The sequence below is a fragment of the Salvelinus namaycush genome, chromosome 42, assembly GCF_016432855.1.
Source record: "Salvelinus namaycush isolate Seneca chromosome 42, SaNama_1.0, whole genome shotgun sequence".
Taxonomy (NCBI): domain Eukaryota; kingdom Metazoa; phylum Chordata; class Actinopteri; order Salmoniformes; family Salmonidae; genus Salvelinus; species Salvelinus namaycush.
This window is the reverse complement of record NC_052348.1, coordinates 8,801,407-8,827,472: the sequence shown is the minus strand read 5'-3', so window position 1 is coordinate 8,827,472 and position 26,066 is coordinate 8,801,407. Positions and strand designations below refer to the sequence as shown.

At 42.2% G+C, this 26,066-nt stretch overlaps 2 protein-coding genes and 1 pseudogene across 2 annotated transcripts in view; all 3 read right to left on the bottom strand.

The window, feature by feature from the left end:
• LOC120034861 overlaps positions 1-2,364 on the bottom strand; it is a 30,610-nt pseudogene extending 28,246 nt beyond the window's left edge.
• The window catches only part of LOC120034801 (zinc finger protein GLI4-like), a 320,522-nt gene that overhangs the window by 176,198 nt on the left and 118,258 nt on the right, over positions 1-26,066 (bottom strand). The window lies entirely within an intron of this gene.
• Positions 15,059-23,361, bottom strand: LOC120034876 (zinc finger protein 34-like). Its single transcript, XM_038981528.1, has 2 exons — positions 23,342-23,361; positions 15,059-16,257 (listed from the first exon to the last, which is right to left on the bottom strand). The coding sequence occupies exons 1-2, from the start codon at positions 23,352-23,354 to the stop codon at positions 15,296-15,298; spliced, it is 975 nt and encodes a 324-aa protein (XP_038837456.1). The 5' UTR covers positions 23,355-23,361; the 3' UTR covers positions 15,059-15,295.

Sequence of the window (26,066 nt, the reverse complement as noted above, 5' to 3'; positions counted from 1 at the left end):
GTAAAACAAGACTTTCTGTTGTTTCCATATCTATATACTACAGTATCCCAGCAGTGCTTCCCTTCCCTCTTTTTTCTACACATTTACTCATGCTCTTATGTTGATTCATTTTAAGTCCAGGTTACATTCTGTAACATGCAACATCAAGAGTAATGCAGTCATCTCCTGATAAATGAGTGAGTGAATGCATGTGTTTATATACATAATGCATATACTTAAATGCAGACTCAGTGATAACGTGACCACACGCAGTAGTGTGAACCACCCTCCAAGATCTCACTTTTCATTACATTATCTACAGCTACTGTTATTGTCCTGTTGGTCAATCTAATCTGTAAAGAACTTGTGCTTGCCATTTCATCCTGGGCACAGTGAGATACACAGATGCCCTACATACACTAGCACTGCAAACACTCCAAGAGTGAAAAGAGCAGCTGTGCCTGGATTTTGCAATCCAAAGTGCCCCTTTGGACACTGGCTGCCTGTCGAGGGCAAGTGACAGGCAGAACCACCTGTAGCACCCACCTCCTTTCTATCCCACATGCCAGAACAGAGAGATAGCAACAAAGATAGCAACAACAACAACAAAAAAATCACCCATACCCTATTTCTGTGGACTCTGAGGATCTCCCTCTTCTCATATGATGTACTTTACTTCTCATTCATACTTTTGTTTTCTCAACTAAATGGTGTTTTATTGTTTATGTTTCGATGTTAGCCTATACCTATATATTTCAGTCTATAACTGCCACGTGGGTCTATTAAATAAAATAAACAAGTTCACGACACATCTGTTCCACAAAAATAGAAACCTTTTACATTTTTCAGTCTTAATTACTGACAGGTTGGTTTTCACAATTTGTTCATTTAATTAATCAATTGGGTTAATTAATCGTTGTAAATCCTTTTTTGGTATTTGTGAGTTCAACATTATTCAACTGTTTGTTATGTCCTGTATTATATTCAACCACAAGTGCACTACTGTAGTACTGAGCTATGACATGTGGTGGAGGAAGTGAGACAGGAAAAAAATTATAATAACATGACTAATGAAAGCATACTTTCGTGTAAAACAAGACAAGGGGAGGGAAGCTCAAAATAAAAACATGCCAGCCAGATGAGCCAGTGTATTAACTGAATTGCACATGAATGAATTGATAATAGCTGCATAGGAGCTCACTTGGTGATCTGAAAGCTAAGTTAATGTGCAGTTTCCACGTTTCTTTGATGTTGCTATTTTGAATCGTAGAAACTCGTTTTAGCAGCATAATTGTCACGGGAAATCAGCTTTGTTTACATACCGGTTTTGTCTGTAATGATCTCCAAAATTGGACGCATTAGTTCATCACACCATTGATATCACAAAGGACGCAAACAACTAATTGAATCCTATTGTGGCGCAGAGATGGACACATTTTTGTAAGTGGACAGAATTTGTCATGACAGGCCATCAATCTTAAAAGTTTTTTTAGGGGGGGTTGGGGGCCCCAGGGCAGTTGCCAGTTCGGTAATCGGCCTTGGATGTAAGGTAACACTACTCATTACTTATTGATATACTATTTATTTATTATGTTCCATGCATCACATTCTTTTAATTGAGTGTGACAATAGAAAATTCAGTAAATCAAGAATCTGGTTAGAATTTTATATTGTGTCTTTGTGCTAAAATAATTTGCTCTTAATTGACCTGCCTGGTAAACTAAAAAAATGCACGATAGCTAGCTACCTAACTAAGTATTCGGGGGAAGTATTGCATACTACTAACCAAAAACTGACCAAGACCCAAATCTGGGTAACACATCTCAACATATGCGCATATTGGAACAGGGCGACAGGCTCCGCAGCCTTGGCCATCTGCTAAATGTACCTCTTGCCATTCCTCTGTATCGGTCGAGGATCTTGACACTATTCGGACTGGCGAGGACGCGCTCTCGCGTTGTCCTCTCTGCGCGCTCCCGTGCCACCTTCAGTTCCAGTAACTGTAGTTTCCTCCGCAATGTCCTATTTTCTTTTTGGCTTTGAGTTATTTCCAAACGAAACACTGCATAGTCGTCGTCTACGAGTTTACATATATCTGCCACGGCTGAATTCGCTAACACCTCCATGATGGAGGCTATTTGAGTGTGAAAAACCATAACGTTACTGTTACAGTTAGCCATTGTTAGCAAACGTTAACCAGATAACATCTATCAACTAAGTTCTGTCTCCAACGCGAATTAAACACTACCTAGAGTAAGTATATGATGCTGTGCAGTTAAATTAGTCATATTTTGAGTTCTAGGGTAATAATAAATGTCTAAATAACAACAATAAAAACGCTAGCGTGGAAACTGTTCTTAGTCACTGGTCACTTCCGTTTACACCGAAGAGAAATTATCTTATTGGTTGGCGTCATAGCCCAAAGGGTGTGGTTAAATTGAAAAAGTATGCGCTCTATTCTTTTAAATACGGTACTGCTTATTACATCAAATATCATATGATCATTATCTTTCAAGCTGAGAGCAGACTTGTTTAGAAAGAATAGAGTAGAAAATAATGACTTAATTCCATTTACATCATCTCAGTATTTGTATTTATTACGGATCCCCATTGGCAGCAGCTACTCTTCCTGAGGTCTGGCAAAATTAAGGCAATTATACAATTTAAAAAACATTACAATACATTCATAACAGATTTCACAACACACTGTGTGCCCTCAGGCCCCTACTCCACTACCACAAAATCCACGTGTACAGTGCAATGTTATCATGTGTGTGTATGCATATGTCTGTGCCTATGTTTGTGTTGCTTCTCAGTCCCCACTGTTCCATAAGGTGTTAAATATATATATATTTTAAATCTGATTATACAGCTTGCATCAGTTACCTGATGTGGAATAGAGTTCCATGTAGACATGGCTCTATATAGTACTGTGCGCCTCCCATAGTCTGTTCTGGACTTGGGGACTGTGAAGAGACCTCTAGTGGCATGTCTTGTGGTGTATGCATGTGTGTCTGAGCTGTGTGCTTGTCATTTAAACAGACAGCTCAGTACATTCAACATGTCAATACCTCTCACAAATACAAGTAGTGATGAAGTCAATCTCTCCTCCACTTTGAGCCAGGAGAGATTGACGTGCATATTATTAATGTTTGCTCTCTGTGTACATCTAATGGCCAGCCGTGCTGCCCTATTCTGAGCCTATTGCATTTTTCCTAAGTCCCGCTTTGTGACACCTGACCACACGACTGAACAGTAGTCCAGGTGCGACAAAACTAGAGCCTGTAAGATAAATATTTAACTGTCTTTGTTTTAGCCTAGATTTACTGTCTCTCTAAAAACAGGTATTTACACAAGTACAGTACCAGTCAAGTTTGGACACACCTACTCATTCCAGGGTTTTTCTGAATTTTTACAATTTTCTACATTGTAGAATAATAGTGAAGACATCAAAACTATGAAATAACAAATATGGAATCATGTAGTAACCAAAAAAAGTGTTAAACAAATAAAAATATATTTTATTTAAGATACTTCAAAGTAGCCAGTCTTTGCCTTGACAACTTTGCACACTCTTGGCATTCTCTTAACCAGCTTCACCTGGAATCCTTTTCCAACAGTCTTGAAGGAGTTCCCACATATGCTGAGTACTTGTTGCATTTGAAATGATTTAACTATACAAATTATATCTGGACAGTCAAACTACATGTGTTTTAAAGAAAACTTTTTTTTTTACTTTGCTCACGGGTGCGCTGTGCTCTGCTTGTTTCGGCAGAAGGGTGGGGAGGGGCGAGAGAGGAGCAGGTGTGTGTGAGACAGTCAATATGCGGCACAGAGGGAGACCGAGAAAGTATCCAAACCAACTTGCGCTAGTTAGACAAACTTGCTGCTGCCTTACTTATCATACCATCTGGTAGTGCCTGTCTTAACTGCATTACATCATTGTAAAGAAGCTATTTAGCTACAGTAGCCAGCTAGCTAGCTAGCAAAAGTAGCAAGGCTAATTGAGGCTATTTAGCTTTGCTCTCAATACTTGGCTACAACAACCCCATTAATATGAAACAGCCTACCTGTTGGTTGATCGTTGTAGCCTACTCCTTCTCATTTAGACAATTCAATTCCGCAATTGCCTTTTGCGTTGATTAGAAATCTCCCACTTCACTTGCTACACATGGAGCCTCAATGTAGCGCTGCTTTGATTGACGACAATAAGAAAAAGCTCCTGTGAAATGTGTGTAGGCTACCGGTGCCTCTTTATGGGGCACACTCATAACTGTAATAAAATTGTATTAACATTTTGAATGTAATGGTCTATCCTTGTAGGCTATGTAGAAATGTCACATAGATAATTGTACTTAATTAGAGACAAAAGCCTTTGTTGTTAAAATAGGCCTATATATGTTTCTCTCAAATGAATACTCTACCAAGTAAATAAATACTAATGTCCATGGATATTTGAATAACAGTGCCCATCTCTAACTCAGTCCCTGCAATGATACAAAAATAACCATGTCATTCAGCACAGTCAATTTTGTATTTAACCTCAACAAAATGGTCATACTCGCATAAGGTGAAGTACAGTACTTTTATTGCACAAAAGATGCATGTGACAATTAGAATAACTTTTCTCACTATGGTAACACTTTACCTTTTCTGTAAATCTGGTACCCTCACTTTGATAGAATACTTTGGAAAAGGTTCAACATTAGATTACACACAGCTTCACGACTTGAATTAAGGCACTATCATTTCCTCATAAAACACCAGCATCATGGTTGTAAAGATGGGGAGGTCTGTCCATGATAGATATGCTTTGCTTTTTGACACCACACTCCACAAAGTAAGTCCTGCAGGCTCTAGATTGTTACCTCTTGATTATTGTCCAGTCAAGTGTTGCAAAGAAGGACCTAAATAAGCTGCACCTGGCCCAGAACAGAGCAGCATGTTTTGTTCTTTGTAATCAGAGGGCTAATATCAATAATATGCAAGCCAGTCTCTCTTGTCTAAGAGTTGAAGAAAGACTGACTGCATCGCTTTTTGTTTTTTTAAAAACATGAATGTGTTGGAAATTCCTAATTGCTTGCATAGTCAACTGACACACACACTTAACCCACCAGACATGCCACCAGGGGTCTTTTCACAGTCCCCAGGTTCAGAACATATTCAAGGAAAAGGACAGTATTGTACAGAGCCATGCTTGCACGGAACTCGCTTCCATCTCATATAGTGCCAGTGAACAGCAAACCTGGTTTAAAAAAAACAAATCAACACCTCACAACACCTCTCCCCATGTGACCTACTTTTTGGGTGTATGTACTAACATCCACCAATCAGGCCTTTATGGTAGTGGCCAGATGGAAGTCACTCCTCAGCACCTCTCCCCCATGTGACCTACTTTTTGTGTGTACAGTGCATTCAGACCCCTTGACTTTTTCCACATTTTGTTACATTACAGCCGTATTCTAAAATTGATTAAATCTACACATAATACCCCATAATGACAAAACAAAAACATTTGTTTAGACATTTTTTGCTAATTTATATCACATTTACATAAGTATTCAGACCATTTACTCAGTACTTTTAAAGCACCTTTGGCAGTGATTATAGCCTCGAGTCGTCTTGGGGATGACGCTACAAGCTTGGCACACTGTATTTGGGGAGTTTCTCCCATTCTTCTCTGCAGATCATCTCAAGCGCTGTCATGTTGGATGGGGAGCGTTGCTGTACATCTATTTTCAGGTCTCTCCAGAGATGTTTGATCAGGTTCAAGTCCGTGCTCTGCAGCACTTGACCATATGGATCACACCTGTAGGAGCAGGATGGAGCATCACTAGCCAAGTCTGTCTGTTCTCTCCCGGTCTCCGCAGACCAAATCTACGCCTTGCCATGGTTGCAGCCAGTCTATAGTCATGGACACTAAGTCTAGATGTTTTTTTGTGTTCCACTGTCTGTTTCTGGTTAAGTGTTGTTCCCCAGCCTAGAGTTGAGGATGCTGGCCCATCCACTGGCACCCACTATGTAGCCTCTGGTCCCGGCCTGCTCAGTGACATTGTCCCCTGGGCCCTTAGCTGGGTCTTGGAATCCAAGATGGCCGCCCAGTCTCCTCTGTTAGCTTCCAGCCAACCACCTGCAGGAAGAGGTTAGAAAATAGACTTTACAAACATGGCAGAGAACTCTACATATGGAGTTTTTTTTGTCAATTATCTGGTCAAGTTCATACACACAATACATAATGACAAAGTGAAAACAGGTTTTTAGAAATGTTTGCCAATTTATTAAATTAAAAACAGATACCTAATTTACATAAGTATTCAGACTCTTTGCTATAAGACTCAAAATTGAGCTCAGGTGCATACTGTTTCCATTGATCATCCTTGAGATGTTTCTACAACTTGGAGTTCACCTGTGGTAAATTCAATTGATTGAACATGATTTGGAAAGGCACACACGTCTGTACAGTTGAAGTCGGAAGTTTACATACACCTTAGCCAAATACATTTAAACTGAGTTTTTCCACAATTCCTTACAATTAATCCAAGTAAAAATTCCTTGTCTTAGGTCAGTTAGGATCACCACTTTATTTTAAGAATGTGAAATGTCAGTCGAGAATGATTTATTTAAGATCTTATTTCTTTCATCACATTCCCAGTGGGTCAGAAGTTTACATACACTCAATTAGTATTTGGTAGCATTGCCTTTAAATTGTTTAACTTGGGTCAAACGTTTCTGGTAGCCTTCCACAAGCTTCCCACAATATGTTGGGTGAATTTTGGCCCATTCCTCCTGACAGAGATGGTGTAACTGAGTCAGGTTTGTAGGCCTCCTTGCTTGCACATGCTTTTTCAATTCTGCCCACAAATTTTCTATAGGATTGAGGTCAGGGCTTTGTGATGGCCACTCCAATACCTTGAGCCATTTTGCCACAACTTTGGAAGTATGCTTGGGGTCATTGTCCATTTGGAAGACCCATTTGCGACCAAGCTTTAACTTCCTGACTGATGTCTTGAGATGTTGCTTCAATATATCCACATAATTTTCCTACCTCATGACGCTATCTATTTTGTGAAGTGTACCAGTCCCTCCTGCAGCAAAGCAACCCCACAACATGATGCTGCCACCCCCGTGCTTCACGGTTTGGATGGTGTTCTTCGGCTTGCAAGCCTCCCCCTTTTTCCATTTCTCCAAAAAGTATGATCTTTGTCCCCATGTGCAGTTGCAAACCGTAGTCTGGCTATTTTATGGCGATTTTGGAGCAGTGGCTTCTTCCTTGCTGAGCGGTCTTTCAGGTAATGACGATATAGTATTAGTTTTACTATGGATATAGATACTTTTGTACCTGTTTCCTCCAGCATCTTCACAAGGTCCTTTGCTGTTGTTCTGGGATTGATTTGCACTTTTCGCACCAAAGTACGTTCATCTCCAGGAGACAGAACGCGTCTCCTTTCTGAGCGTTATGACGGCTGCGTGGTCCCATGGTGTTTATACTTGCGTACTATTGTTTGTACAGATGAACGTGGACCTTCAGGCGTTTGGAAATTGCTCCCAAGGATGAACCACACTTGTGGAGGTCTACAAATTTCTTTCTGAGGTCTTGGCTGATTTCTTTTGATTTTCCCATGATGTCAAGCAAAGAGGCACTGAGTTTGAAGGTAGGCCTTGAAATACATCCACAGGTACACCTCCAATTGACTCAAATTATGTCAATTAGTCTATCAGAAGCTTCTAAAGCCATGACATCATTTTCTGAAATTTTCCAAGCTGTTTAAAGGCACAGTCAACTTAGTGTGTGTAAACATCTGACCCACTGGAATTGTGATACAGTGAATTATATGTGAAATAATCTGTCTGTAAACAATTGTTGGAAAAATGACTTGTGTCATGCACAAAGGAGATGTCCTAACCGACTTGCCAAAACTATAGTTTGTTAACAAGAAATATGTGGAATGGTTGAAAAATGAGTTAATGACTCCAACCTAAGTGCATGTAAACTTCTGACTTCAACTGTATAAAGGTCCAACATTTGACAATGCATGTCAGAGCAAAAACCAAGCCATGAGGTCGAAGGAATTGTCCGTACATCCCCGAGGCAGGAATGTGTCGAGGCACAGATCTGGGGAAGGGTACCAAAACATTTTTTGCAGCATTGAAGATCCCTAAGAACACAGTGGCCTCCATCATTCTTAAATATAAGAAGTTTGGAATCACCAAGACTTTATAGAGCTGGCCGCCCGACCAAACTGATCAATCGGAGGAGAAGGTCTTGGTCAGGGAGGTGACCAAGAACCCGATGGTCACTCTGACAGAGTTCCAGAGTTCCTCTGTAGAGATGGGAAAACCTTCCAGAAGGCCAACCATCTCTGCAGCACTCCACCAATCAGGCCTTTATGGTAAAGTGGCCAGACGGAAGCCACTCCTCAGTAAAAGGAAAATGACAGCTAGGGATGTTGCGGTGACAGTATTACCGCCACACCAGTCACAAGTCATGAAGGCCATCAAATTCCACGTGACTTTTGAGTCACGGTAATTAGGCTTCTCCATGTTCTGCTGCTGCTGCTGGTTAGTAGCAAACTCACTAATTGCCTGGTACTCAGCACTCTATGGTCGCTCTAATCCCTCTGACGTCAATGCAAATGTAATCAATCAATCAAATTTATTTATGAAGCCCTTTTTACATCAGTGGATGTCAAAGTGCTAAACAGAAACCCAGCCTAAAACCCCAAACAGCAAGCAATGCAGGTGTAGAAGCACGGTGGCTAGGAAAAACCTAGAGAGGAACCAGGCTCTGACGGGTGGCCAGTCCTCTTCTGGCTGTGCCGGGTGGAGATTATAAGAGAACACGGCCATTAAGGCCAGATTGTTCATCAAGATGTTCAAGATGACCAGCAGGGTCAAATAATAATCACAGTGGTTGTAGAGGTTGCAACAGGTCAGTACCTCAGGAGTAGATGTCAGTTGCGTTTTCATATCGGCGCATTCAGAGGTCGAGACAGCAGGTGCGGTAAAGAGAGAGAGTCGAAAACAGCAGGTCCGGGACAAGGTAGCACGTCCCGTGAACAGGTCAGCGTTCCCTAGCCACAGGCAGAACAGTTGAAACTGGAGCAGCAGCACGACCAGGTGGACTGGGGACAGCCAGGAGTCATCAGGCCAAGTATTCCTGAGGCATGATCCTAGGGCTCAAGTCCTTCGGGAGGGGAGGGAAAGAGAAGGAGAGAGAGAGAATTAGAGGGAGCATACTTAAATTCATACAGGACACCAGATAAGACAGGAGAATTACACCAGATATAACAGACTGACCCTAGCCCCCCGGCACATAGACTATTGCAGACTAGACTACTGGAGACTGAGACAGGGGTGGGTCGGAGGACACTGTCTCAGTACCCCTGGACGATACCCCTGGACAGAGCCAATCAGGCAGGATATAACACCACCCACTTTGCCAAAGCACAGCCCCCACACCACTAGAGGGATATCAACAGACCAACTTACTACCCTGAGACTTGTCTGAGTATAACCCACAAAGATCTCCTCCACTGCACGAGCCTGAGGGTGCGCAATCAAACACTTCATGAGAGCCCATGAGTTCATGTTGTGCAACATTTCTATAGGCTATGCAACTGCGAGAGAAAATAGAGTGATGGCCTCTACTAAAAAGAGGAGGATTCCATCAGCTTTCTACAGGCTAGGCCTATTATATTTATTTCTCAACTTTCCTAATATTAAGCACATTGCTTATATTTACAACACGAGTATAGCCTACCTGGCTGGCATAAAAATGAACCACTGGAAAAGCGTCCTCCATTCGCTATTTAAGTGCATAGATGACATGTATTTTACGGGAAAAGCGTCCTCCATTCGCTATTTAAGTGCATAGATGACATGTATTTTTTCCCTCTGCCCCTGTTTCGATACAGGTGAATGATAATGTCCATTCTAAATCAAAACAAATTTCAAACATATTATTTAGTATATGTAAAGACAAGATTTAATCAAGAATAGTCTAATGGGTGACAATATTAGCCTATCAATTGTGAATGATATATTATCACTTGTGAATGATGCCCAGCATAAGAAACAATGCCTTTTTCCCCGACTTTTCCAAATCATATTCACACACCTCATGTACGTAGCCTAGCCCATAGGCCTACAGTATATGTTTGATTTTTTTATTTCACCAGGTAGGCCAGTTGAGAACAAGTTCTCATTTACAATTGCGACCTGGCCAAGATAAAGCAAAGCAGTGCAACAAAAACAACAACACAGAGTTACACATGGGATAAACAAACGTACAGTCAATAACACAATAGAAAAATCTATGTACAGTGTGTGCAAATGAGGTAAGATTAGGGAGGTAAGGCAATAAATAGGCCATGGTGGCAAAATAATTACAATTTAGCATTAACACTGGAGTGATAGATGTGCAGATGATGATGTGCAACTAGAGATACTGGTGTGCAAAAGAGCAACAAAAAATAAATAACAATATGGGGATGAGGTAGTTGGGTGGGCTATTTACAGATGGGCTGTGTACAGATGCAGTGATCAGTAAGCTGCTCTGACAGCTGATGCTTAAAGTTAGTGAGGGAGAAATAAGTCTCCAGCTTCAGTGATTTTTGCAATTTGTTCCAGTCATTGGCAGCAGAGAAGTGGAAGGAAAGGCGGCCAAAGGAGGTGTTGGCTTTCGGGGTGACCAGTGAAATATACCTACTGGAGCGTGTGCTACGGGTGGGTGTTGCTATGGTGACCAGTGAGCTGAGATAAAGTGGGGCTTTACCTAGCAAAGACTTCTAGATGACCTGGAGCTAGTGGGTTTGGCGATGAATATGTAGCAAGGGCCAGCCAACGAGAGCATACAGGTCGCAGTGGTGGCTAGTATATGAGGCTTTGGTGACAAAACGGATGGCACTGTGATAGACTACATCCAATTTGCTGAGTAGAGTGTTGGAGGCTATTTTGTAAATGACATCGCTGAAGTCAAGGATCGGTAGGATAGTCAGTTTTACGAGGGTATGTTTGGTAGCATGAGTGAAGGAGGCTTTGTTGCGAAATAGAAAGCCGATTCTAGATTTCATTTTGGATTGGAGATGCTTAATGTGAGTCTGGAAGGAGAGTTTACAGTCTAACCAGACACCTAGGTATTTGTAGTTGTCCACATATTCTAAGTCAAAACCGTCCAGAGTAGTGATGCTAGTCGGGCGGGCGGGTGCGGGCAGCAATCGTTTGAAGAGCATGCATTTAGTTTTACTAGCATTTAAGAGCAGTTGGAGGCCACGGAAGGAGTGTTGTATGGCATTGAAACTCGTTTGGAGGTTTGTTAACACAGTGTCCAAAGAAGGGCCAGATGTATACAGATTGGTGTCGTCTGTGTAGAGGTGGATCAGAGAACCACCAGCAGCAAGAGAGACATCATTGATATATACAGAGAAAAGAGTCAACCCGAGAATTGAACCCTGTGGCACCGCCATAGAGACTGCCAGAGGTCCGGACAACAGGCCCTCCGATTTGACACACTGAACACTGAGAAGTAGTTGGTGAACCAGGCGAGGCAGGCATTTGAGAAACCAAGGCTATTCAGTCTGCCGATAAGAATGCGGTGATTGACAGAATCAAAAGCCTTGGCCAGGACGATGACGGCTGCACAGTACTGTCTTTTATCGATGGACCTTGAGCGTGTCTGAGGTGCACCCATGACCAGCAATTTTTATTTTTTTCCCCCCCACAATTTCGTGGTATCCAATTGGTAGTTGCAGTCTTGTCTCATCACTGCAACTTCCGTACGAACTCGGGAGAGGCGAAGGTCGAGAGCCGTGCGTCTTCCGAAACACAATCCAACCAAGCCGCACTGCTTCTTGACACAATGCCCACTTAACCCTGGAAGCCAGCCCCACCGATGTGTTGGAGGAAACACCGTACACCTGGCGACCGTGTTAGCGTGCCCAGCATTTCACAGGAGTCGCAAGAGCGTGATGGGACAATGACATCCCTGCCGGCCAAACCCTCCCCTAACCCAGACAACGCTGGGCCAATTGTGCGCCACCCCATGGGTCTCCCGGTCGCGGCTGGCTGCAACAGAGCCCGGACTCGAACCAGGATCTCTAGTTGCACATCTAGCACTGCGATGCAGTGCCTTAGACCACTGCGCCACTCGGGAGACCCTAGACCTATATGTTTTGATAAGGTTCGTAAATGTAAATGTGGGCAGTTCTTCCAATATTTTCAATATGCACCTCGCAGTTGCGTCCCTGATGTGTCTGTCTTCACTTGTAGCCTGTGAGAAAGATCTGATCACGTGATGGTGAACCATGACAGTGGTGATTCGGAGCACACACCACTCAGGGAGAAGGGCATAATGGCCAAAGGCATGGCATTTTTTAGGGTGCATTACGGCCACACAAAGGGGATGCCGCCCTTAAAATTCTATGCATTATCAAGTGCTTGTTAAATTGTGAATGAGTGACTGATGTAGTGTGTACAGCCTGCGCAAAAAACAAAGCAGAGCTCATGCCTTTTAAGTTACTTTTTTCAAATCATCATTAGAGTCACATCATGCAGCCTTACAATGTATTACAAATCAAAACATATAGCCCAACATTTGCAGAACAACTAAAGTTACTTAATAACTCTAAATTAAGCATATAGGACTAACAAAGAAAGACTATTTCTTTGTTAACCCCTCAACACAGAATAACTGCATGTGCGCACTCCCTCAAATCGTTTGGAGAAAATATCCTTTCTTTTTTTCAGCTTTGTTGAATTGTATTCTTCATTCTGTAAAATAATGCCACGGTATTCTAAGCAAATCTTGTCTGCTAAATGAAAGTGTGTAGCCCACAGCCAATTGGCATAGCCAGATCAGGACCTAACATAAGGACAACTCAGAGTATGCTATTCTGTTCTTGTGAAATAGACTACATTTTCTTCATATCATGCTTCTTTAGACCTGTCTAAAATAAATAATAGATTTATTGTGAAGGTGTAGGCTTTATTACATGGTTTTATTATGCTTTTTAAAATGTAGATGCTCCTAAGGTCTGCATCAGTGGCTTGTAGGCTGTGTGTGGAAGCCAGGACTAAACGTGTCCATGTCAATTACCGTGAGACAGTGTTGTAGCAATTTCCTGTATTACCAAATGAGGAGAGTTACAAACCACACACCAGTCAGAGTTATACTTAAACTTCATCTTTAATAATGTGAGCTTTACAATAGCCTTTTGACTCTCAGATCAATTCAGTGTCTGTAATGAATTCTGAGAGTGTAACGGCTGATTTCCTCCTCTTCGTCTGAAGAGGTGTAGCAGGGATCGGACCAAGACGCAGAGTGGTAAGTGTCCATGTTTTAATATAATCCACTGAACACGACAAAAAATACAAAATAACCTAACCGAAACAGTCCCGTGTGGCATGAACACAGACACAGGAAACAAACACCCACAAACCAACAGTGAAAACAGGCAACCTAAATATGGTTCCCAATCAGAGACAATGCAAAACACTGCAAAAGAAGTGCAAAAGAACCAATGCAAAAGAACCATATCAGGCCAATTGACAAACCTAAACATAGAAACACATAACATAGACTGCCCACCCTGACCATACTAACTAAAGACAAAACAAAGGAAAATAAAGGTCAGACCGTGACAGAGAGTCCCTACAGTAGAATACAAAGATCTTTTATAGCCAAGATACACCCCTCTCAACTTACATGACGAACCACAGATCTTAGGAACTCTTCACAAAGGGCCTTTTACTTGAGAGAGGAGTATCCCATAGCCAGATAGCATTCGCTATAAATTATCGTTCAGTTTGGTCTCTAAGATGAGGTTCTAATCTCGTTCATAGTACAAAAACATTACCTCACTATCTGGAAGGCTCTTTAGGCTTTATTGGCCAAAGACATCGTAAATCTCCTCTGTCAGTGCTGTCTCAGAGGCCCATCCTCAGTGGAACACACACACACAATAGTCGACAGATTCTATTCTGTCGAATAAAACAACCATCCAAATGCAATAGAAAGATTATAATATAATCTTACAAGCACTATAACATAATCTTGCAATTTTCCACGACAACAGACAGTTATTTGCTTGACAATCACCGGTTGACAAAAATTGGTGCCCGCCACTGCCCTAATGAAAGCCCGCTTGGAGTTTGCCAAAAGGCACCTGAAGGACTCTCAGACCACGAGAAATAAGATTCTCTGGTCTGATGAAACCAAGATTGAACTATTTGGCCTGAATGCCAAGGGTCATGTCTGGAGGAAACCTGCCGCCATCCCTACAGTGAACCATGGTGGTGGCAGCATCATGCTGTGGGGATGTTTTTCAGCGAGCAGGGACTGGGAGACTAGTCAGAATCGAGGGAAAGATGTACGGAGCAAAGTACAGAGAGAACCTTGATGAAAACCTGTTCCAGAGCGCTCAGGACCTACAACTGAGGCAAAGGTTCACCTTCCAACAGGACAATGACCCTAAGCACACAGCCAAGACAACGCAGGAGTGGCTTCGGGACAAGTCTCTGAATGTCCTTGAGTGTTCCAGCCAGAGCCCGGACTTGAACCCCATCGAAAATCTCTGGAGAGACCTGAAAATAGCTGTGCAGTGACGCTCCCCATCCAACCTGACAAGGCTTGAGATGATCTACAGCGAAGAATGGGAGAAACTCTCCAAATACAGGTGTGCCAAGCTTGTAGTGTCATACCCAAGAAGACCCGAGGGTGTAATCGCTGCAAAAGGTGCTTCAACAAAGTACTGAGTAAAGGGTCTGAATACTTTTGTAAATGTGATATTTCAGTAAAGAAATGTTTTATAAAATGTGCTAAAATTTCAAAAAAACTTTTTGCATTGTCGTTATGGAGTATTGTGTGTAGATTGAGGGGAAAAAATTATTGAATCCATTTTAGAATAAGATTATAACGTAACAAAATGTGGAAAAAGTCAAGGGGTCTGAATACTTTCCAAATGCACTGTATGAATACTAATCAGGATACAGTATATTAGTGTTTTATTTTTCATAAATGTTTTACAAATGTTAGAATTCTTCTTACACTTTGACATTAAAGAGTTTTGTGTAGATTGTTAACATAAAAAGTACAATTAAATCCATTTTAATCCCACTTTGTAACATAACAAAATGTGTAAAAAGTCAAGGGGTGTGAATACTTTCTGAAGGCACTGTACAAATCTAGATGAAAATCTGAAATCTATTACTCTTGTTATTCCAAATGCATTTGTGGATCTTTTCTGCTGACAACAAAAAATGCATATTTGTCTTTAATGCATGGTCTGATCTAAACATCAGAAGCTATCGAGTGGAATAGTTATAGATGGGAATGGTTTTTCTGCTGGTGTATCCTGAGGTAGCTCCTGTCTGAGAACCTCTTCCCACAGTTAGTGCAGGCGAACGGCCTCTCTCCCGTATGGACCTTCAAATGCCTCTTCAGATGGTGCTGGTGGGAGAACCTCTTCTCACAGTGGGGGCAGGTGTAGGGTTTCTCCCCTGTGTGGACCCTCTGGTGCCTCTTCAGGGTGAACGAGTGGGAGAAACTGGCTCGGCATAAGTGACAACCGAATGGTTTCTCCCCTGTGTGCATCCTCTGGTGGATCTCCAGCTGTTTGCGGAAATTGAAGGCTTTCCCACAGAATGAACATGGGAAGCGCTTCTCTTTGCCACCGGATCTGATGATAGCGTCACCACTACTGTCATTTGTCAATGGGCATGTGTAGCCATTTAGTGTTGAGGCACTGGCATTGTCTGAGGTCTGGTTTAACATAAGGAGAGTGTGAGGAGGATGAAGGCCAGGGAGGGTCTGTGTTGTCACAGGGTCCATGTTCCAGTTGATAGATCCTATAGAAGGCAGGCTGAAGGCTGCACCTTTTAGGGGGTTTATCTGAGGCGTCATCAGTCGCTCTGAATCACAACTATAGGAGCAGGACGGAGCATCACTAGCCGAGTCTGTGTCTGTTCTCTCCCGCTGCATAGGGACACGCCCCCGTCCTTGCAGACCAAATCTACCCCTCTCCCTGGTCTCAGCCAGTCTGTTGTCATGGAGACTAAGTTCAGCTGTTGCTTTGTGTTCGAATGTCTGTTTCTGGTTGTGGTTAACAGTGTTGTTCCCAAGTCCAGAGTTGAAGACGCTGTCCCATCCACTGACCTCCACCATGTCGCCTCTGGTTCTGCCCTGCTCAGTGATGTTGTCCCCTGGGCCCTTGGCTGCACCAGTCTGGGCCTGGGAATTCAAAAGGGCTGCCCAGTCCCCTCTGTTAGCCTCCAGCCAATCACCTGCAGGGAGAGGTTAGAAAATAGACTTTAAAAACATGTTGTTGTTTTCTTGTCAATTACCTGGTCAAGTTCATACATTATTAGGGATTCATAACCCTTTCCTTATTACACATTTTGTTGTTACAGCCTGAAATCAAAATGCATTAAAAATAAATAAAGAATCTCACCCATCAACACACAATATCACATGACAAAGTGTAAACATGTTTAAAAAATGTTTTAGCAGATTTATTGAAAATGAAATACAGAAACATCTAATTTATATAATTATTAACCCCCCTGAGTCAATACTTTGTAGAAGCACCTTTGGCTGCGATTACAGCTGTGAGTCTTTCTAGGTGAGTTTTCCACACCTGGATTGTGCAACAAATTTGCAAAATTCCTCAAGCTCTATCAAATGGGTTGTTGAACATTGCTAGACAACCATTTTCAAGTTTTGCCATTGATTTTAAAGTACGTTGAAGTCAAAACTAACTCGGCCACTCAGGAACATTCACTGTCTTGGTAAGCAAATCCAGTGTAGATTTGGCCTGTTTAAGGTCATTGTCCTGCTGAAACGCAAATTAATCCCCCATTGTCTGATGGAAAGCAGACTAAACCAGGTTTTCTAGGGTTTTGCCTGGGCTAAGCTCCATTACGTTTATTTTTTATCCTGAAAAACTATACAGTCCTTAACGATTACCCATGCCCATAACATGATGCAGCCATCATTATGCTTGAAAATATGGAGAATGGTACTCAGTAATGTGTTGTATTGGATTTGCCCCAAACATAACACTTTGTATACAGGACAAAAAGTTAATTGCATTGACAATTGTTTTGCAGTATTACTTCAGTAACTTGTTGCAAACAGGATGCATGTTTTGGAATATTTTATTCTGTACAGGCTTCCTTCTTTTCACTCTGTCAATCAGGTTAGTATTGTGTAGTAACTACAATGTTGTTGATCCATCCTCAGGTTTCTTTCCTCTCCGCAACTTTATAGTGACTGGTGTAATTAATAACTTCCCTATGCTCAAAGTCTACTTTTTTTTTTTTTTTTTACCCATCTACCAATAGGTGCTCTTCTTTGCGAGGCATTGGAATTGGAAAACCTCCCTGGTTGAATCTGTGTTTGAAATTAACTTCTTGACGGAGGTTTACAGATAATTCTATGTGTGGTGTACAGAGATGAGGTAGTCAGTAAAAAATCATGTTAAACACAGAGTGAGTCCATGCAACTTATGTGACTTGTTAAGCAAATGTTTACTCCTGAACTTACTTAGGCTTACCATAACAAAGGGGTTGATTACTTACTGACTCAAGACATTTCAGCTTTTCATTTTTTTATTAATTTGTAAACATTTTGAAAAACACAATCTCACTATGGCATTATGGGGTATCGTGTGTAGGCCAGTGACAAAAAAACCTCAATTTGATCAATTTAAATTCAGGCTGTAACAACAAAACGTGAAAAAGGTCAAGGGGTGTGAATCAAGGGAGGCTCCTCAGAGGAGGAAGGACCTCCTCAGTGAATTTCATAAAAATAAAGTTCCTTTTTAGATAAAGCTATACTAAATATATTAATAAAATCAAATCAAATGTTATTTGTCACATGCGCTGTATACAACAGGTAGACCTTACAGTGAAATGCTTACTTACAAGCCCTTAACCAACAATGCAGTTATAAGAAAATACCCCAAAAAAGTAAGATAAAAATAACAAATAATTAAAGAGCAGCAGTACAATAACAATAGCGGGGCTATATACAGGGGGTACCGGTACAGAGTCAATGTGCGGGGGCCCCGTCCGGTGTCGAGGTAATTGAGGTAATATGTACATGTAGGTAGAGTTAAAGTGACTATGCATAGATAATAACAGAGAAGGTAGCAGCAGCGTGGGGGGGGGGGGGGGGGGGGGTGTAATGGAGTCTTATGGCTTAGGGGTAGAAGCTGTTTAGAAGCCTCTTGGACATAGACTTGGCGCTCTGGTACCGCTTGCCATGCGGTAGCAGAGAGAACAGTCTGACTAGGGTGGCTGGAGTCTTTGACAATTTTTGGGGCCTTCCTCTGACAACGCCTGGTATTAAAGTCCTGGATGGCAGGAAGCTTGACCCCGGTGATGTACTGGGCCGTACGTACTACCCTCTGAAGTGCCTTGTGGTCGGAGGCCGAGCAGTTGCCATACCAGGCAGTGATGCAACCCGTCAGGATGCTCTCGATGGTGCAGCTGTAAAACATTTTGAGGATCTGAGGACACATGCCAATTCTTTCCAGTCTCCTGAGGGGGAATAGGTTTGGTCGTGCCCTTTTCACAATTGTATTGGTGTGCTTGGACCATGTTAGTTTGTTGGTGATGTGGACGCCAAGGAACTTGAAGCTCTCAACCTGCTCCACTACGGCCCCGTCGATGAGAATGGGGGTGTGCTCGGTCCTCCTTTTCCTGTAGTCCACAATCATCTCCTTTGTCTTGATCACATTGAGGGAGAGGTTGTTGTCCTTGCACCACACGGTCAGGTCTCTGACCTCCCTATAGGCTGTCTCATCGTTGTCGGTGATCAGGCCTACCACTGTTGTGTCATCGGCAAACTTAATGATGGTGTTGGAGTCGTGCCTGGCCGTGCAGTCATTCATGAGTGAACAGGGAGTACAGGAGGGGACTGAGCTCGCACCCGAGGGGCCCCCGTGTTGAGGATCAGTGTGGCGGATGTGTTGTTACCACCTGGGGGTGGCCCGTCAGGAAGTCCAGGATCCAAGTACAGAGGGAGGTGTTTAGTCCTAGGGTCTACAGCTTAGTGGTGAGCTTTGTGAGCACTATGGTGTTGAATTCTGAGCTGTAGTCAATTAATAGCATTCTCACATAGGTGTTATTTTTGTCCAGGTGGGAAAGGGCAGTGTGGAGTGCAATAGAGATTGCATCATCTGTGGATCTGTTGTGGCGGTATGCAAATTAGGGTTGGTCTAGGGTTTCTGGGATAATGGTGTTGAAGTGAGCCATGACCAGCCTTTCAAAGCATTTCATGACTGCAGACGTGAGTGCTACGGGTCGGTAGTCATTTAAACAGGTTACCTTAGTGTTCTTGGGCACAGGGACTATGGTGGTCTGCTTGAAACATGTTGGTAATACAGACTCAGACAGGGAGAGGTTGAAAATGTCAGTGAATGGGTTCGCGCCCAGGCTCTGTCGCAGCCGGCCGCGACCGGGAGGTCCGTGGGGCGACGCACAATTGGGCCAGCGTCGTCCGGGTTAGGGAGGGTTTGGCCGGTAGGGATATCCTTGTCTCATCGCGCTCCAGCGACTCCTGTGGCGGGCCGGGCGCAGTGCGCGCTAGCCAAGGGGGCCAGGTGCACGGTGTTCCCTCTGACACATTGGTGCGGCTGGCTTCCGGGTTGGAGGCGCGCTGTGTTAAAGAAGCAGTGCGGCTTGGTTGGATTGTGCTTCGGAGGACGCATGGCTTTCGACCTTCGTCTCTCCCGAGCCCGTACGGGAGTTGTAGCGATGAGACAAGATAGTAATTACTAGCGATTGGATACCACGAAAAATTGAGGAGAAAAGGGGGTAAAATTAAATAAAAAAATTGAAAAAAGGTCAGTGAAGACACTTGCCAGTGGGTCAGCACATGCTCGGAGTACATGTCCTGGTAATCCGTCTGGCCCTGCGGCCTTCTGAATGTTGACCTGTTTAAAAGTCTTACTCACATCGGCTGCGGAGAGTGTGATCACACAGTCGTCCGAACATCTGATGCTCTCATGCATGTTTCAGTGTTACTTGCCTCGAAGCGAGCATAGAAGTTATTTAGCTCGTCTGGCAGGCTCGTGTAACTGGGCAGCTCTCAGCTGTGCTTCCCTTTGTAGGCTGTAATAGTTTGCAAGCCCTGCCACATCCGACGAGCGTCGGAGCATGTGTAGTACGAATCTATCTCAGTCCTGTATTGACGCTTTGCCTGTTTGATGGTTCGTCGGAAGGCATAGCGGGATTTCTTATAAGCTTCCGGGTTAGTCCCGCTCCTTGAAAGCGGCAGCTCTACCCTGTAGCTCAGTGCGAATGTTGCCTGTAATCCATGGCTTCTGGTTGGGGTATGTACACTACTGTTCAAAAGTTTGGGGTCACTTAGAAATGTCCTTGTTTTTGAAAGTTAAGCACATTTTTTGTCCATTAAAATAACGTTGAATTGATAAGAAATACAGTGTAGACATTGTTAATGTTGTAAATAACTATTTTAGCTGGAAACGGCTGATTTTTAATGGAATATCTACATAGGTGTACAGAGGCCCATTATCAGCAACCATCAGTCCTGTGTTCCAATGGCACGTTGTGTTAGCTAATCCAAGTGTATCATTTTAAAAGGCTAATTGATCATTAGAAAACCCTTTTGCAATTATGTTAGCACAGGACCTCTGTACGCCTATGTACAGTTGAAGTCGGAAGTTTACATACACCTTAGCCAAATACATTTAAACTCTGTTTTTCACAATTCCTGACATTTAATCCGAGTAAAAATTCCCTGTCTTAGGTCAGTTAGGATCACCACCTTATTTTAAAAATGTGAAATGTCAGAATAATAGTAGAGAGAATTATTTATTTTAGATTTTATTTCTTTCATCACATTCCCAGTGGGTCAGAAGTTTATATACACTCAATTACTATTTGGTAGCATTGACTTTAAATTGTTTAACTTGGGTCAAACGTTTTGGGTAGTCTTCCACAAGCTTCCCACAATAAGTTGGGTGAATTTTGGCCCATTCCTCCTGACAGAGCTGGGTTAACTGAGTCAACTTTGTAGGCCTCGTTGCTCGCACACACTTTTTCAGTTCTGCCAACAAATGTTCTATAGGATTGAGGTCAGGGCTTTGTGATGGCCACTCCAATACCTTGACTTTGTTGTCCTTAAGCCATTTTGCCACAACTTTGGAAGTATACTTGGGGTCATTGTCCATTTGGAAGAGCCATTTGCGACCACGCTTTAACTTCCTGACTGATGTCTTTTGAGATGTTGCTTCAATATATCCTCATGATGCCATCTATTTTGTGAAGTGCACCAGGCTCTCCTGCAGCAAAGCACCCCCACAACATGATGCTGCCCCCCCCTGCTTCACGGTTGGGATGGTGTTCTTCGGCTTGCAAGGCTCCTCCTTTTTCCTCCAAACATAACGATGGTCATTATGTCCAAAGAGTTCTATTTTTGTTTTATCAGACCAGAGGACATTTCTCCAAAAAGTATGATCTTTGTCCCCATGTGCAGTTGCAAACCATAGTCTGGCTTTTTTATGGCGGTTTTGGAGCAGTGGCTTCTTCCTTGCTGAGCGGCCTTTCAGGTTATGTCGATATAGGACTCGTTTTACTGTGGATATAGATACTTTTGTACCCGTTTCCTCCAGCATCTTCACAAGGTCCTTTGCTGTTGTTCTGGGATTGATTTGCACTTTTCGCACAAGGTCCTTTGCTGTTGTTCTGGGATTGATTTGCACTTTTCGCAAAATCTGTAGGAGACAGAACCCGTCTCCTTCCTGAGCGGTATGACGGCTCTCCTTCCTGAGCGGTATGACAGCTGCGTGGTACCATGGTGTTTATACTTGCGTACTATTGTTTGTACAGATGAACGTGGTACCTTCAGACATTTGGAAATTGGCCTTGAAGGCCTTGAAATACATCCACACGTACACCTCCAATTGACTCAAATTATGTCAATTAGCCTATCAGAAACTTCTAAAGCCATGACATCATTTTCTGGAATTTTCCAAACTGTTTCATACAGTGAATTATAAGAGAAATATTAACAATGTCTATACTGTATTTCTGATAAAATGTGTTATTTGAATGGACATTTTTTTTTGCTTTTCTTTCAAAACAAGGACATTTCTAAGTGACCCCAAACTGTTGAAAGGTGGTGTATATATTCATTTTTTTACTTTCACTTTCACTTGTCTAGCTAGCGTACGCCCGGCTCAAACAGAGAGAGAGAGCCAGCTAGCTAACATAGCACATCTAACACTGGAGCTCTTCCAAGTCAAGGTAAGCTTTTGGTTTTATTAATTTACTCCCGCCGGTGTAAATGCTAAACCGCTTGCTGTAAACTAACGTTCGTTGCTGATTTATTAATGCTAGTAGCTAGATATGTTGACTATGACGTTAGGTGACAACGATGTGTTGTCTACACACCTGTGTGTAGCGGTTAGCAGTTATGGAATGAAGGTTTGGCTTGGAATGTTTTTTTTTGCCTGTATTGTGCACTGAAGTCCAGGAGGAGAGCGCATAGATGCGAGAAGGAATTATACAATTAGCAAATGATCATGCTTTTTGTATGTGGCTGCTATGAAAGTGAACTGTGTTTGCGGTGATCAGGAGTGTATTCATTCTGATGATTCTGTTGAAAAACATTTCTTAAACGGAAGCAAACGGAACAAAACGGGGATAACCATACCTTAATTTGTCCAATAGAAACTCTAATTTGCAACTGTAGGACTAATGACTACACCATAGATCAGCTAGTTTCAGGCAAGAGTGTGCAAGGTGGTATTGAATGTGTCAACCTTCTGGATTACTCAGATTCTTCTCTTGACCTTTTGTAGCAACCTCATGATGGGTATAGGGAACATTTGAGTATCATGTAGTATCCTAAACCTGTCGATGTTACATTGGGCTGGATGAATAAAATACGAATGACAGTTATCAAATATGCTGTAATAGAAAAGGCCATGCTCATTAAAAAAAAATCATCCTCCATCTTAAATGGCACCGACCGCCACTGGTGTGAATACCTACCGAAGGCACTGTATCTACCTCAAACACTCCAGTATCAGTGCACATTGTACATGTGGTACTGGCACTGACCCTGTATATAGCTTCCTCTCTTATTTCTCCTTTTTAATTTTTTTATTAGTTATATTATTTGATATTGAATACTGTACTTCTGGGTTGGGCTTGCAAGTTAAAAATGTCACTGTACTTGTGCATGCGACAAATAAAACGTGAAACTTTTGAAGGTAAACATAACTTGTTTTGATTTTATTTTATGAATGAATGAAGAAAAAACAATAGCCAGGAGTATCACTATTCCCATTTAAGATCTATTACTGTATGTAGGCTATATGTATTTCTCCCTTACCTTGCTCCCCCATCTTTAGTCCACTCAGCAGATCAATGCTCTCTGGTCCATCTTCTATTGTCTCCTCTTTGACCAGCAGCAGATCAGGCTTCCCATCCTCCATGTCTACTGACTGTAAGAGATACAGAGTGAGAGGATGTTGGATCAAGAAATCTGATATGAGCACCCTGCTATGGAACATCTTCTGATTGGCCAATGAGGGATTGCTATGTAACATGTAAATGTAATGCTATTGCACTCTTTAATGGTTTGATACTTGAAAGGAATGGTCCCACACTTAAGACAAAATTAATCAAGACCTGGGCCCGTATCCACAGAGTCTGAGAATAGAATTGCTGATCGAGGATCAGGTCCCCACCTGTCTATGTAGTCTTATTCAGTATGATCGAAAAGGCTAATCTGATCCTAGATCAGCACTCCTACTCTGAGGCTTTGAGGATATGGGCCCTGACCTAATACCATACAGACAGTAGTTCAGTGGGCTCACCTCAGTGAGACTGTGTGTGGTCCTGTGCTGCTCAGCTGGTTCCTCTGTGGGTTCAGGAGGAGGTGTAGTCTGGTTGTCCTCCATGACCATGGTCCCCTCAGGGTTCCCCAGACCCTCCTCCTTCACCAGCAGCACTTCTGGACTCTCCTCCTCCTGGAAGAGAGGTGATACAGATTACACAGACATACACTCCCTCAGGTACGTACACACACAGATAATAAACACTTTCAACATGGAGCGTTTACCCATCCCAACTACGTTTGAGTTCTATACTGTAGTTACAGAATGACTTCATTGTTGTGAAACCCATCATGGTGGACATACATATGATGTTGTGGGTAAATATGGAGTCAGCTATGATAAGTCAAAAGTCAGACAAACCTGACTAACCTATTTTGACATACAGTAGGTGTTTGTGTGGGTATGTGTAGGTATATTGGTTATAAAGCACTGTTGGGTGTATGCAGAATAGGGTGAGATCAGATGTGATGTATACTAAAGAGAATCAACAAGTCTTAGAATGAAAAGTCCCATTTTGTGTTTATTAATCAAACAAGTTTTAAATACATATAGCAAGATTGTTATAATACTGTTATTGCATCAAATGGTTGTTTTATGCAACAAAATAGGGGGTTCTAAGAACACTTTCATCTGTGTGTGTTCTACTGAGGATGGGCCTCTGGGAGATTTAACACTGACAGAAGATTTACAATGTTTTTGGGTGATACTGCATTCCAAAGCATGGGTTAATGTTTCTGTAATGGGGTACCAGGGGGAGATGGTTCCAGTATGGAGCTGGGGTCCAGACCATGGTTTCTACACAATGAGATCAGTCTTTACAGCAGATACTGTTTGCTGTGAATTATTAGTATCTTTCATACGAATCCTAACCTTGTGACCCATTGTATACATCTGTGATTTGTCATGAACATCCAGGAGGATGGACTTCGCTATAAAATGCTGTGGCTTAGTCCTGCTGGTTGGACTCTCAACGAATCACATACGGGGGGCTCGTTGACAAGCTCCATTACTGCAGTAATTAAATAACCAAGTTTACTTGTTTTGAAGAAATGCAAAAGTCTCTCCTTTTGATGACAATAATTCCATGACATACACCATATGAAAATCACACACACATCAACAAAAAATCTGCATGAACTTGATAAACTGCATTCATTTTCTCACTAAAAGTGTCTTGGGAAAGAAATAAAGTAATTGAATGAAATAGGCATGTGAACATATAGCCTACACAGTACAAACACAATATGTAACAGACATTTTAGGATTATATACACTGAACAAAAATATGAATGCAACATGCAGCAGTTCGTATACAGTGGCAAGAAAAAGTATGTGAACCCTTTGGAATTACCTGGATTTCCGCATAAATTGGTCATAAAATGGCATCCGATCTTCATCTAAGTCACAACAATAGACAAAGATACAGTGCTTAATCTAATAACACACACATTATTGTATTTTTCTTGTCTATATTGAATACATAATTTAAACATTCACAGTGTCGGTTGGGAAAAGTATGTGAACCCCTATGCTAATGACTTCTCCAAAAGCTAATTGGAGTCAGGAGTTAGCTAACCTGGAGTCCAAACAATGAGACGAGATTGGAGATGTTGTTTAGAGCTGCCTTGCCCTATAAAAAAAAAAACCTCACGAAATTTGAGTCAGGCATTGCCTGATGTGAGCCATGCCTCGAACAAAAGAGATCTCAGAAGACCTAAGATTAAGAATTGTTAACTTGCATGAAGCTGGAAAGGGTTACAAAAGTATCTCTAAAAGCCTTGATGTTCATCAGTCCACGGTAAGACAAATTGTTTATAAATGGAGAAAGTTCAGCAATGTTGCTACTCTCTCTAGGAGTGGCCATATGGGAAAGAATACTGCAAGAGCACAGCACAGAATGCTCAATGAGGTTAAGAAGAATCCTAGAGTGTTAACATCTCTGACGAGTTTACGATACGTAAAACACTAAACAAGAATGGTGTTCATGGGAGGACACCACGGAAGAAGCCACTGCTGTCCAAAAAAAACATTGCTTCACCTCTGAAGTTTGTGCACCTGTATCTTCCACAGCGCTACTGGCAAAATATTCTGTGGACAGATGAAACTACAGTTGAGTTCTTTGCAAGGAACACACAACACTATGTGTGGAGAAAAAAAGGCACAGCACACCAACATCAAAAACTTATTCCAACTGTAAATGGTGGAGGGAGCATCATG